Raw genomic sequence first — 12,020 nt, 5'->3', positions numbered from 1 at the left:
ACTTTTATTTGGAAAAAGAATAGAAAGGAACACTTATCGACTGTTTATCCGCTCATCAAAGGGAAATCATGTGAAGTTTTACAGTTATCTTCAATGTTCAGTAGGCAACTCTAAGTGGCATGACTTTTTTTTTTTTTTTTTTATGATAAACTAACATTTTATTTCATCAAAACTTGTCATTACACATCCAGATTAATGCTGACCATTAATCTCCTATGTCTATTTACATGTACTTTCGACTAACACTATGTCATATATACTAACTATTCTAAGGAAGATTGTTTAAGCTCTCCAATTTCTTTTGCCATTTTGCTTTTTTCCTCCCGTGAATGTGTATGTGTATAGCCATTTCCTTGCATACTTCATCTATATTGTATCTGCCTTTGTTGAATCTAATCAAATTCCTTTCGCGCCAAATGCAATAGACAACCATCGCAAATGTTGCTGTAGTTACTTCTGCTTTCCAGTTTTTGCTTCTTGACTGATTGCTGATCCACAGTATCTCATTCTGCCAGCTTCCTATTTGCCTTATGAATCCAAGCCATCTCAACATTCTGTACCATAAGCTATTTGTTTTTGGACAACCAAAATACAAGTGATCAAAATCTTCCATGCTAGCTGAACAGAACACACAGTCTAGTGGAACTTGTATTCCAAAAGTCATGAGCCTGTCCACTGTTGCTAACCTTTAATGAATAGCCAGCCACAGGTGGAATTTGAATCTAGGATGAATGGAGACTTTTCCACATAACTTTTGGCAATGTAGGCTGCATCTGAACATAAGCTTTGTGAATTTGAAATTTGCCCTGTCTTGTTAGTGTCTCCAATGTGGCTGTAATATGCTGTCCCAGTTTCATCTGCTTCACATCCTCTCTTGCCTCAATAATTTTCCTAATCACCCAAGCTGCTGCTTTGGGTACTTCCATTTCCACAATATCCCTATTCTTTATATAATAAGTATGGGCCCATTTGATCCACATTACATCCTTTTTCATAGCCAATGCCCAAAAGTGCTTCATCAGTGCTGCTTTATTCCATAGTCCCATGTTTATAATATTAAGACCTCCTGCAGCTTTAGGTTGACATAGTCTGTCCCATGCAATCAAAGCTTTCCTTGAGCATTCTGTTGAGCCAGTCCACAGAAAAGTTCTACAGATTGCTTCTATCATTTTCATGATCTTCTTTGGCAATAAGAAAATTTGAGCCCAATATGTTTGTATACCAAACAACACAGACTTGATCAACTGGAGTCTTCCTGAGTATGAAAGCAATCTAGCTGACCAGCATCTTACTCTTTCAGTGATCCTTTCTACCAGTGGCAAACATTGATGGATGTTCAGCTTCCTTGTCGACATTGGCACTCCCAGATACTTAAAGGGTAAGGACCCTTCTGTATATCCAGTATGTTCTAGCAAGTGTTCCTTTATGTGCTGTGCCACTCCAGTAAAATATATTGAGCTTTTTTCTGCATTTGCTTGCAATCCAGAAGCAGCTGAAAATTTATTGAAAGCCTCCTGAATTTTAGTAATTGAGTTAACATCACCCCTGCAAAACATTAACAAATCGTCAGCAAAACATATATGAGTTGCTCCCAGCTTCTTGCACTTTGGATGGAACTTGAATTCCTTTTGAGTTTCCAGTTGTTTCATCTCCCTTTGTAGATATTCCATGGCAATCACAAAAAGGTAAGGGGACATTGGATCTCCTTGTCTTATTCCTCTCTTAGCTGGGAAAGGTTTGGTCAATCCTCCATTTAGTACCAAGGAATAGGACACTGTTGTCACACATTCCATTATCCATAGAATGAATTTCTGGGGGAAGCCAAGGTCAGCAAGCATGTATTTGAGGAACTGCCAGTCTAAGGAATCATAGGCTTTCCTTAGGTCAACTTTGAGCACACATCTAGGAGACAAACCTTTCATATTATAGCCATTGAAGAGTTCATGACTAAATAGGATATTATCAATAATACTTCTCCCTTCAATAAAAGCAGACTGTGCTTTCCCTATTATGGATTCAATCACCCTTTTAATTCTTTTAGTCAGAATCTTTGCTACAATTTTGTACACAGTAGTGCAGCAAGCAATGGGTCCGTAGTCTTTCACTGTTGTAGGAGCTGGCACTTTTAGGATCAAGGTTATAGCAGTACAGTTCCATGCTGGTTTCATCTTGCCTATTTGGAAGAAGAATTTCACAGCATCATATATATCCTGTCTGATTTCCTGCCAATGTTTTGTAAAGAATTCTATTGGGAAGCCATCAACTCTAGGGGCTTTATCATTTGGTATGTCTTTCACTGCTTCATCAATTTCTGCATATGTGATTTCCTGAATTAGATCCTGCTGTTGTTGCAATGAGAGGCAGTTTCCATCTTTGATGACTTTAGTATTTGGGCATGGCTTTAGACCAGTCTCTTTCCCCATAAGTTGTTTGAAGAAGCATATGAATTCCTCCTCTACAGCTTTAGGGTCAGTGATTTTAGCTCCCATTTCATTGTATACAGAAGTAATGGTATTATTGCTGGCTCTGATCTTCAGCTATGCATAGAAGTATTTGGAATTTGAGTCCCCATAGTCAATCCAATTTACTCTAGCCTTCTGTCATAGGATTCTTTCCTCTATAGTACTCCACTTTTCTAGATCCTGGAGAGTTTGCTTTTCCTGATCTATCCAAACCTGATTAAAGGGATCCAATATCAGGTTTGCCTGTGTACATTCCAGCTTCTGTCTGATTTGGGTCAATCTCTGAGTATATCTTGCCATCTCCTTGTTCAAGCTTCTAGTCTCTCCTTTCAGTTTTTGTAACTTCAGCCATATACCAGCCATAGGATCATTCCCCATCTTCTGCTTCCAAATCCTTTCTACAGCAGGTTTAAAATCCTTATGCTCCATAGTTACCATATACAGTTTGAATGGTTTGGGGTGCAAACTCCTTCTTTCCCATATTTGGATCACTAAAGGTGAGTGATCAGATACCCCAGGCTCCAAACAATCAACTTCCACATGCCCATACACTTTAGTCCATTCAAAATTCCCAAATGCCCAATCTATCTTACTATACACTCTATCATCTGCACTTTGCTTGTTACACCAAGTAAAGAAACAACCCTTTGTTCTCAGTGGGGTCATTTGCATATTGTCCATACACTCCTTAAATTCCTGTACTTCATTCATAGTGACTGGTTGCCCGAACCTATCATCAGTGGTTAGGACATTGTTGAAGTCACCACTTATGAGCCAAGGCATTTGTACTTGTCCCCCTAACTGTTGTACATCATTCCATAGTCTATCCCTCTCATGCTGTTTGTTCCTGGCATACACTACAGTAAGCAAAATCCTATATCCAGTCATAGTGTCCATCACTAGGCAGTGGATGAATTGTTCATGAACTTGGATTATGTTTACTGTTAAATTTGTTCTCCAAACTAGCCATATTCTTCCATTCTCAGCTTCAGTGTAGTTATAGCAGTAACCCCAGTCCTTTGCTACCTTATACAGAATATTTTTTGCCTTTTTTTCTTTTACTCTAGTTTCTAGACATCCAAGGATATCAATCTTATTCTTTTGCAGAAAGATTCTCAGTTCCTTCTGCTTATGGGGCTTGTTCAGCCCCCTTATATTCCAAGTACAAATTATCATGGTGGTTTATGTATAGGATCAGAGTTGCTCACCCCTCCTTGTACACTACATTCTTCCAAAATTGTAAATCTGTTGGAAGTACTAGCTTCATCATTTCTCACCTGTTTTTCTGCTATAGTCTGTCTTTCAGTTTTGTCCTTTCTTTGTATCATCATACTTTTTTGTGGCTCATCTTCTGAACTCTGCCTATCTTTGGTAGCTGGAGGATATGTTTTATTTTCCTCTTCTTGTCCCTCCTCCTGTCCCTGCTGTGGTTTAGGCTTCCATTCCTAAATGACTTTCCTTCCCCTGCCCCTATTTCTTCTTTTTGGAACCTTGAATTCTGCATCCTCCTTCTGTTTAGTTGAGTTCCAGCATTCAAAACTGTCATGACCAAAGTGTAAGCAATCATTGCAGAACTTTGGCCTCCATTCATACACTATCTCCTATTGTCTGGTTTCAGTGGGGGTAACTATCTCAATCTCCTCCACTAATGGCTTTGTAATATCAACTTTCACCAGCACCCGAGCATAGGAGATTTTGTTCAATTTAGCTGTGAACTTATCTGTATACAATGGTAATCCAACTGCACTTGCCACCTTGCTTAGTGCATCAGCAGTCCAGTATCCAGCTGATAAACTAGGTAAGTGAATCCACAAGGGGATAGTAGTAATGCATTTGGGATCAAAGTAAAAATCTCTCTCCCAGTTCTGTAAGATAAATGGTTTATTATGGTATGAATAGGGACCAGCTTGCATAACTGCATCTCTATCCTCCATCGTTGTGAATCGAAACACATAATATCCATCTTGATGATACAAGATCTGAGGTTTAGTAACAAAATCCCAGACTGATTCAGCATAACTCTCCATAGATTTCTCATATAGAGTGTCCCCAAGTACATATCCAATTAAAGCAGTTGCCCAATGTTCCTGTAGCTCATTTACATCGTTTTCCTCAATTTGAATGACAATCTTACCATCTCTATGGCATGGCTGAATGTACTCCAGCTTCATTCCCATCTGAGAGTTCCGATTTTGCTTCCTCAGCTCCTTTGCCATCTCTGTCTTATCTGTTAGTTCTAGATCTGGGGATGGCTGTGAAGATCCCCCCTCAGAGAATTGAAGTCGTTTTGGACTGGTTGGCAGTTGTTCCTTAGATTTCTGAGCTTCCTTTGCAGTCACAGCAATTTTACTGTTCCATTGCATACTATTTCCTTCTTCGTCCTCACTTAGCTCCTTTTCTTCCAGAATTAGTTGGAATTTAGGTGGTAGAAAGCTTCCAAACGTTAATAGAGTGAAATTTTGCATTGTTGAGTTCACCGGAGTTGTGCCCTCAGTCGTCGGCGTTACTGGTTTGCGTCTCCTTGCCATCGTTGGTGCACGTTAGCCTCCCTTGGCTAATCATGCGCCCTTTTGTTGCCGTTATTGCTCCACCATGGTGACCACCATACGGTGAAGAGTGGCAAGCCTCAAGAATACCCACTCGTTCTTCTTCCGGCACACATCGCCGGATCACACCATCGATACATATCCGAAAGAGATACGGGTCATCCCAATAATAATCAAGGCTATCTCGTTTGATCTTCTTCCCTTGGTTTGAAGAGAACTCTTTCGGGATAATGTCGCTCACAAGATAGTTGGCTAAATCGGCAAACCATGGTATCTCGGTCATTGAAACGGCTAGGAGTTGATCGCGCGGGAAATGAATCATTGATCTCAAGGATGTCATGTGGCCTCCCCTCCTCCTCCAATCGGGACAAGTGTCAGCCACTTGGTTTTCACTACCCTTGCAGTCTTGAATTTCTAGATCAAACTCTTGCAATAGAAGCACACACCGCATCAACCTTGCCTTAGAATCTTTCTTACTCGTCAAATACGGCCAGAACTTCTCCATAGCAAAGACAATAGCAAGTAGCTCCTTTTCAGTCACTATGTAGTTGACTTTGGCATCATTCATGGTCTTACTATCATAGTAGACCGGATGGAATATTTTGTTGATTCATTGACCCAACACCGATCCAATTGCAACATCACTAGCATCATACATGAGCTCAAAAGGCAAGCTCCAATACGGTGCGGTAATAATAGTAGTAGTAGTCAACTTGAACTTAAGCAACTCGAATGCCTTCATACAATCTTTATTGAATTGGAACTTGGCATCCTTCTCCAAAAGTTTGCACGGTGGGTTTACCACCTTGGAAAAATCCTTGATGAAACGACGATAGAAACCCGCATGTCCCAAGAAGCTCCTCACTCCCTTCACGGATGCAGGGGGAGGGAGTTTGGAGATCACCTCAATCTTGGCCTTATCAACCTCAATACCATGCTTTGAAATTTTGTGGCCGAGGACAATGCCTTCCGCAACCATGAAGTAACACTTCTCCCAATTCAACACCAAATTAGTCTCCTCACATCTAGCCAAGACCCTATCCAAATTGTGCAAGCAATCACCAAAAGAGTTTCGAACCACGGAGAAATCATCTATGAAGATCTCAAGTATCCTCCACCATGTCGGTAAAAATGGCCATCATACGCCATTGAAAAGTCGCCGGTGCATTACATAAACCAAGGCATCCGTGAGAATGCAAAAGTTCAATAGGGACAATTGAAGGCAGTCTTTTCTTGATCCTCCGGAGCAATGAGAATTTGATTGTAGCCGGAATACCCATCGAGGAAACAATATAAAGAACACCCCGCCAACCTATCAAGCATTTGATCAAGGAAGGGAAGTAGGAAATGATCTTTTCCTGTAACTTTGTTGAGCTTGAGATAGTCCATACACACCCTCCAACCGGTCACTGTCCTTGTAGGAATCAACTCGTTCTTGTCATTGGTAACCACAGTCATTCCCCCTTTCTTTGGGACACATTGCACCGGAGAAGTCCATGAACTATCGGAAATGGGGTACACAACCCCCGCATCCAACCACTTTATGATCTCCATGACCACCTCTTGCATTGCTTCATTTAGCACCCTCCTCCAAAATAATCTTGTGCATGCAAAAGGCGGGGCTTATGCCCCAGATATCCACCAAAGTCCATCCGATTTCTCTTTTCCTCCTTTGTAGCACCTCCAATGTGGACTCTACCTGCATGTTAGTTAAGCAAGAAGAAAGGATAACTGGTAAAATAGAAGAAGGGCCAAGGAATTCATACCTTAGGTGCGGGGGTAATGGATTTAGCTCCAAGGTAGGAGGCTCCTCAATTGAGGGCTTTGTTGGAGGAGTCTTCCGATATTCAAGATCCAAAGATAGCTTTCGGGGCTCATAAGTGTAAGACCCCATGCCTTGCAATGCATTTACACACTCCACATAGCCATCACTCTCTTTATCCTCGTCAAGGTTAAGCAATACGGCCTCCAATTTGTCTTCAACGTTTATTGTGGCACTAGCATCATCAACAATCGCATCCGTCACCAAATCAACGAATGAAAAAACATCATTGCTATTCGATGCCTTATTTATTTGCACACATGGAAGACCACCATTTCATCACCCACCCGAAAAGTGAGCTCACCGGCTTCCAAATCAACAAGAGCCTTCCCCGTAGCAAGGAAAGGTCTACCCAAAATAATAGGCACCTCATAGTCCACTTCACAATCAAGGATCACAAAGTCTGCTGGGAGGATGAACTTGTCAACTCGAACCAATACATCAAAAATAATACCCAAAGGCCTCTTCATTATTTGATCCGTTATTTGGAGCCTCATGGATGTGGTTCTTGGTTGCCCAATTCCCAAACACCGAATAGGTCATCAAGTTGATACTTGCCCGGAGATCACATAGTGCTTTGGCAAAATCGGCGCTCCTAATAGTGCAAGGATTGTGAAAGCGCCCGGATCTTCCAACTTAGACGCCATTGAGTGCACAATAGCACTCACTTGATGAGTCATCTTGACGGTCTCACAATTCATTGATCTTATTTTGGTTACCAAATCTTTCATGAATTTTGCATATCCCGGCATTTGTTCCAATGCCTCAACCAACAACACATTAATTGACAAAATTTTCATCATATCAATAAACTTTTTGAATTCGTTCTCACTATTTTGCTTTGCAAGCCTTTGAGGGTATGGAGGAGGAGGCCTTGGCGTTGATTCCTTAGCCTTTGGCACTACCGATTCAATCACGTGTTCCCTAGACGGGTTCACCTCTTCTTGCATCTCATCGACACATTCATCTATATTAATTCTCACCTCTTCATTAGCTTGAACCATATTGCTTGGGATTTCATCTTCTCGAACCACAACATCTTCTTCCACAATCCTTTTTTTGATTTGAGATGGTAGCATCTCCACCTTTTCCACTTCTAGTAGTCATGGCCATACTATGTCCCATATTATTCCCACCCTTCGGGTTCACCACCGCATCACTAGGTCGTGCCCCCTTAGGACGAGTGTTCAATGCTTGTGAGATCTTGCCTAATTGAATCTCCAAATTCCGAATAAAAGTGTTGTGCGAGGCTATTTGAGCATTGGAGTCGGCATTCTTCTCCATCATCTATTTAAGCATTTTTTTCAATTCTACCCATCTCATTGGATGAAGAACTTGGGCCTTAAGAAGGATAGGGAGGTGGATTGCTTGGTTGTTGGAACATCGAGGGCCTTTGAAAACCCGATCCCCAGTTGTTGTTGTTGTTCCACCCTCCTTGGTTATTTCCTCCACAATTGCTTTGATTGTTGCCACCACAATTGCCTTGATTACCCCAATTGCCTTGATTCCTTGATTGTTCTAATTGCCTTGATTAGGATTGCCACCACTCCAATTGCCTTGGTGGTTTTGGTTGTTCCAATTACCTTGGTTCCCTTGTGACCTCCATTGTTGTTGATTTTGTCCTTGAGCTTGTTGTCCCCGTAGAGAAAAGGTAAATAACCTCAACCACATCGTATCTTCTGAGACATTGGTTTGCTTGCTCCCCCAACAAGTATCGGCGAACCCTATGAGATGCTTGTAGGCATTTTGACTTGGAGCCCCGGTGAAGAATCCCCGTTGCTCAAGTAATGTAAGCATTGTGAGCACGTGATTTTTGCCCTATATGAATTACTCCCATAAATTCAAAACAAAACAACTCATTTTCATTATTTGCAATTGATGGATTTTGGTGGCATTTCTTGTTAATTGTTTGCATTTGTTTGTGCACGTTTATTATTGTTTAAATCATGAAAAAAAATACAAAAAATACTTGGCATTCGTTTAGGATTTAGTTTCATATCTTAGGATTAATTAATAGTGAAGGGAAAAGCAAAGAAAATAAAAAAATGGTCTTTTGCATTTTTACTTTTAATTTGCCTTAATTTGTGTAATTGGAATTTAAGAGATATAATTTTAGGCTCAATTTGGTTTTGGTTTTTAATTTAGCATTTCATAAAAAATCAGAAAAAATAAAAGAATATATAAAAAATAAATAAATAAAATACAAAAAGAAAAGAAGAAAAAACAAATAAATTGAGAATTTGAAAGATTAAATAGGCTGGTGTGCAACTTGGGCCAAAATGGTTTAGCCCAAATGAAATCCAACCCCAAATACCCAACGAACCGGCCCAGTTCCACCCCTTACCCGATCCGGTCCAGCCCCAATACCCCAAACGACGTAGTTTTGGCTAGGATTAATCCTGGTCGTCGAGGTTTGATGATCGGACGGTTGGGAAGCCTGGGTCACTTAATATTTAAGTGTCCAAATCAACCCACCCCCCCCCCTTCAGAACCCCCTCAGGCCCCGTCTCCCTCACCCACACTCACCTCTTTCAGAGAAAAGCCCCCTCCGCCCTAAGCCACTGCCCGCCGCCCGCCGGAAATCGTCTACGGCGGCGGCCGGCGTTCAATCGCCACCAAATCTTCACCATAGCATCCCCTCCTCCACCCAATCCCAAATCTTCAACCATTTTTTCTCAAATCTTACCGGAATGTCTCGAATTTTAGAAACCCTAGCGCCGCCTCCGCCGTGTCCGGCGGCGCTGACCCCAATCTACCCTAAACCATACCAAAACAACACCATGGAACCCCCCTCACCCCCTCTTCCTTAATCTATGACCCATTAGCCTCGAATCTTAGTAGGATTGTTCGAATCTGGGTTTGAAGGGATGACCTAAATTTCCAAATAGTCCAGTCAGCGAGGGTTTAGAAGTTTCGTGGTTGGAATCGATCTCAGTTGTGTGTTCTCATTTGAGAACACACGATTGAGACTTATTCCGGCCACAAATTCAAAGATGCATCGAAGCTTTGTTCAAGGAGGATTGGGGAGGTATGCTTGTTTTTCTTTTTCCATTTTTATTTTTGTTTTGCTATCCGCATCTGTCTTCTTCTTCTTTCTTCTTGTTTGAAGCATGTGTTCATCTTAGTTTTGTTTAGGTCGTTCAATTTCCAGAAAACTCGTGTCGAATTCGAAAGTATTTTGTTCAAATTTGTTTGTGTGTTTTAGTTTCAATAATTATGCATCTCTCTTAATTAGTAATGTTAGTCCATAATTTAGTTCACTATTTTAGTAGTTCCAGTTTACTAGATTTATTAGTCTAGGAGTTAATTGCTTTTCTTTAGTTTATTTGATTAGCTTAAGTTTTCTTTTCTTTTTTTCTCTTTTAAATCTGGGCCGCATTTAAATCCTCAGTTCATAGTTTGAGTAGGCTGATTTCCTTGAGTTGAATCATTCCTGACCCATGTTTGGACTGTTTCAATTACTGGGTCAGCTTGGCCCATGAATTTCAAGGTAAAAACAGGGTCATTAAAGGGTATTTTAGGTAAATTAGAATCAGGGAATCTTTTGGTACTGATTTGAGAAGTCCCTAGAAGCTTCTAGGTTGGAGGTTTGAATGGCAATTTCTGATTTTTGGTAGCATAACTTGGGTAGCAAGTCAGTAATTGAGGGACACCTAAGCTAAAATGAGAATTAAAGGGGGGGCAGGGTGCAAAATTGAAAACATAAGGTCTGCCCTAGTCCCTTGCCTATAAAGGCATCTTAAACTTGCCTTTCAAGGCAGAGACGGAAGAGCTGAAAAATCCAAAAACAATAGAGCTTACACATTCTGAAAATCTGAGAGAGAGAGCTGAAAACCAGAAAAATATTAGGCGATTGAATTTGGCAAATTAACACTGTTTCATTGAATTTTTTTTCATTGCTGAAACAATTCCTGAATATTCGAGGGCTAAAATGTGTTGAATTTGTTCTATATTTAAGTGTTTGGGTCAGCTTTTGGTTGGATTTCGACTGCTGGGTGTTGTTTAACTCTGTTATTGGTTCAAATTTGCCTCAAAGCTGGTTATCCTTTGGTCATCTCTGGGCTAGTTCCATTGCTGTGTGCTGCTGTTTTACTGCTGATCTTCTTCCCCTTTTCTTTTCTATTTCCAGGTATTTCTCAAACTTCTGAATTAGTGAATGTTTGATCGAGCATGTAAGCTGAAACACTGGTGGAATACAGGCTTTTGGAGTTCAAAGTCCCTTTTGATTTTCCGGTTACTTTAGTGTTTTGTAATAGATATGTGGTTTTCATGTTACTCATCTGTATGTTTAAAGTGGTGCGTATTCGACAGCCACCGGTGTAAGTAGTTGAATATGTATGCTTAATTATCATATGAGATTAGCTAGTTAAAGGTAATCCTGCTAGTTAAAATAATCCATAGTTTCCTTTTACTATACCCGCATGAGTATATTTGGACGTTTTGAATACATGGTCTTAGGTCCTCTAAGTTTGTTCTTGAGAGATTCAGTTTAAGTTTAAACTTTAGCTTTTCCAAATAACTTAAGGTTTCTTTTAGTGATTTAAAGTTGTATGCCATGGAGTTCTTCATGAAATGGATCTCTAAGTGTTTTATTTTAGATTCACTTGGAACGTTTGTTGTTCATCCTTATTTGAGCACGATGCGGAATCGATGCCGAGTCTCATTAGTAATGGTTCTGAAGTTTTAAGGACTTCGGGCCTTTTGCTTGGGCTCAACTTGAGCCTGTAATTTTTAAAACCAACGAAATTAAAAGGAGTGGCCCTGCTGCATACACCTTCTTGGATCCAAAACAGAACCCTTGGTGAGGATTGAGGATGATACAATTTTGTTCTAAGATGGGCCTTGTTGCCCAAATCAACTGCGTTTAGATTCTGTAAAATGGGTAGCCATACCTGTTGAACGAGCAATTGCGATCTCTTTAATTTGGTATTTGTTGATTAGTAATGTTGTGGTTCTTCTTGAATAAGCGAATTCTTGCGAGCTTTCTTAGTTGATTAATGGTGGTTCTAAATATTTATAATTGAGGTGTGCCATGCCAAACAAAAATGACAATTGCGTGGTCCTCGTTTTAATTAGCTTTAACTCAACCTTAGAATCCGAGGCGTGCCATTTAGCAAAAATTTCATGGCCCTCGCAAAGCTAAAACGCGTAGTTGCTTTAGGCGCGTATTTTAATAATATTACTTTCCTA

The 12,020-nt window shown here is 40.4% G+C and overlaps 1 protein-coding gene across 1 annotated transcript; it reads right to left on the bottom strand.

The window, feature by feature from the left end:
- Positions 1 to 4,063: 4,063 nt before the first annotated feature.
- Positions 4,064 to 4,990, bottom strand: LOC109221639. The gene has a single exon (XM_019386108.1). It carries the CDS (start codon positions 4,988 to 4,990, stop codon positions 4,064 to 4,066), a length of 927 nt encoding a protein of 308 aa, XP_019241653.1.
- Between the last annotated feature and the right edge of the window lie 7,030 nt (positions 4,991 to 12,020).

Source organism: Nicotiana attenuata, unplaced genomic scaffold (genome assembly GCF_001879085.1).
Source record: "Nicotiana attenuata strain UT unplaced genomic scaffold, NIATTr2, whole genome shotgun sequence".
Taxonomy (NCBI): Eukaryota; Viridiplantae; Streptophyta; class Magnoliopsida; order Solanales; family Solanaceae; genus Nicotiana; species Nicotiana attenuata.
Note: the sequence above shows the minus strand (reverse complement) of the source record. Positions and strands in the feature narration are given on the sequence as shown.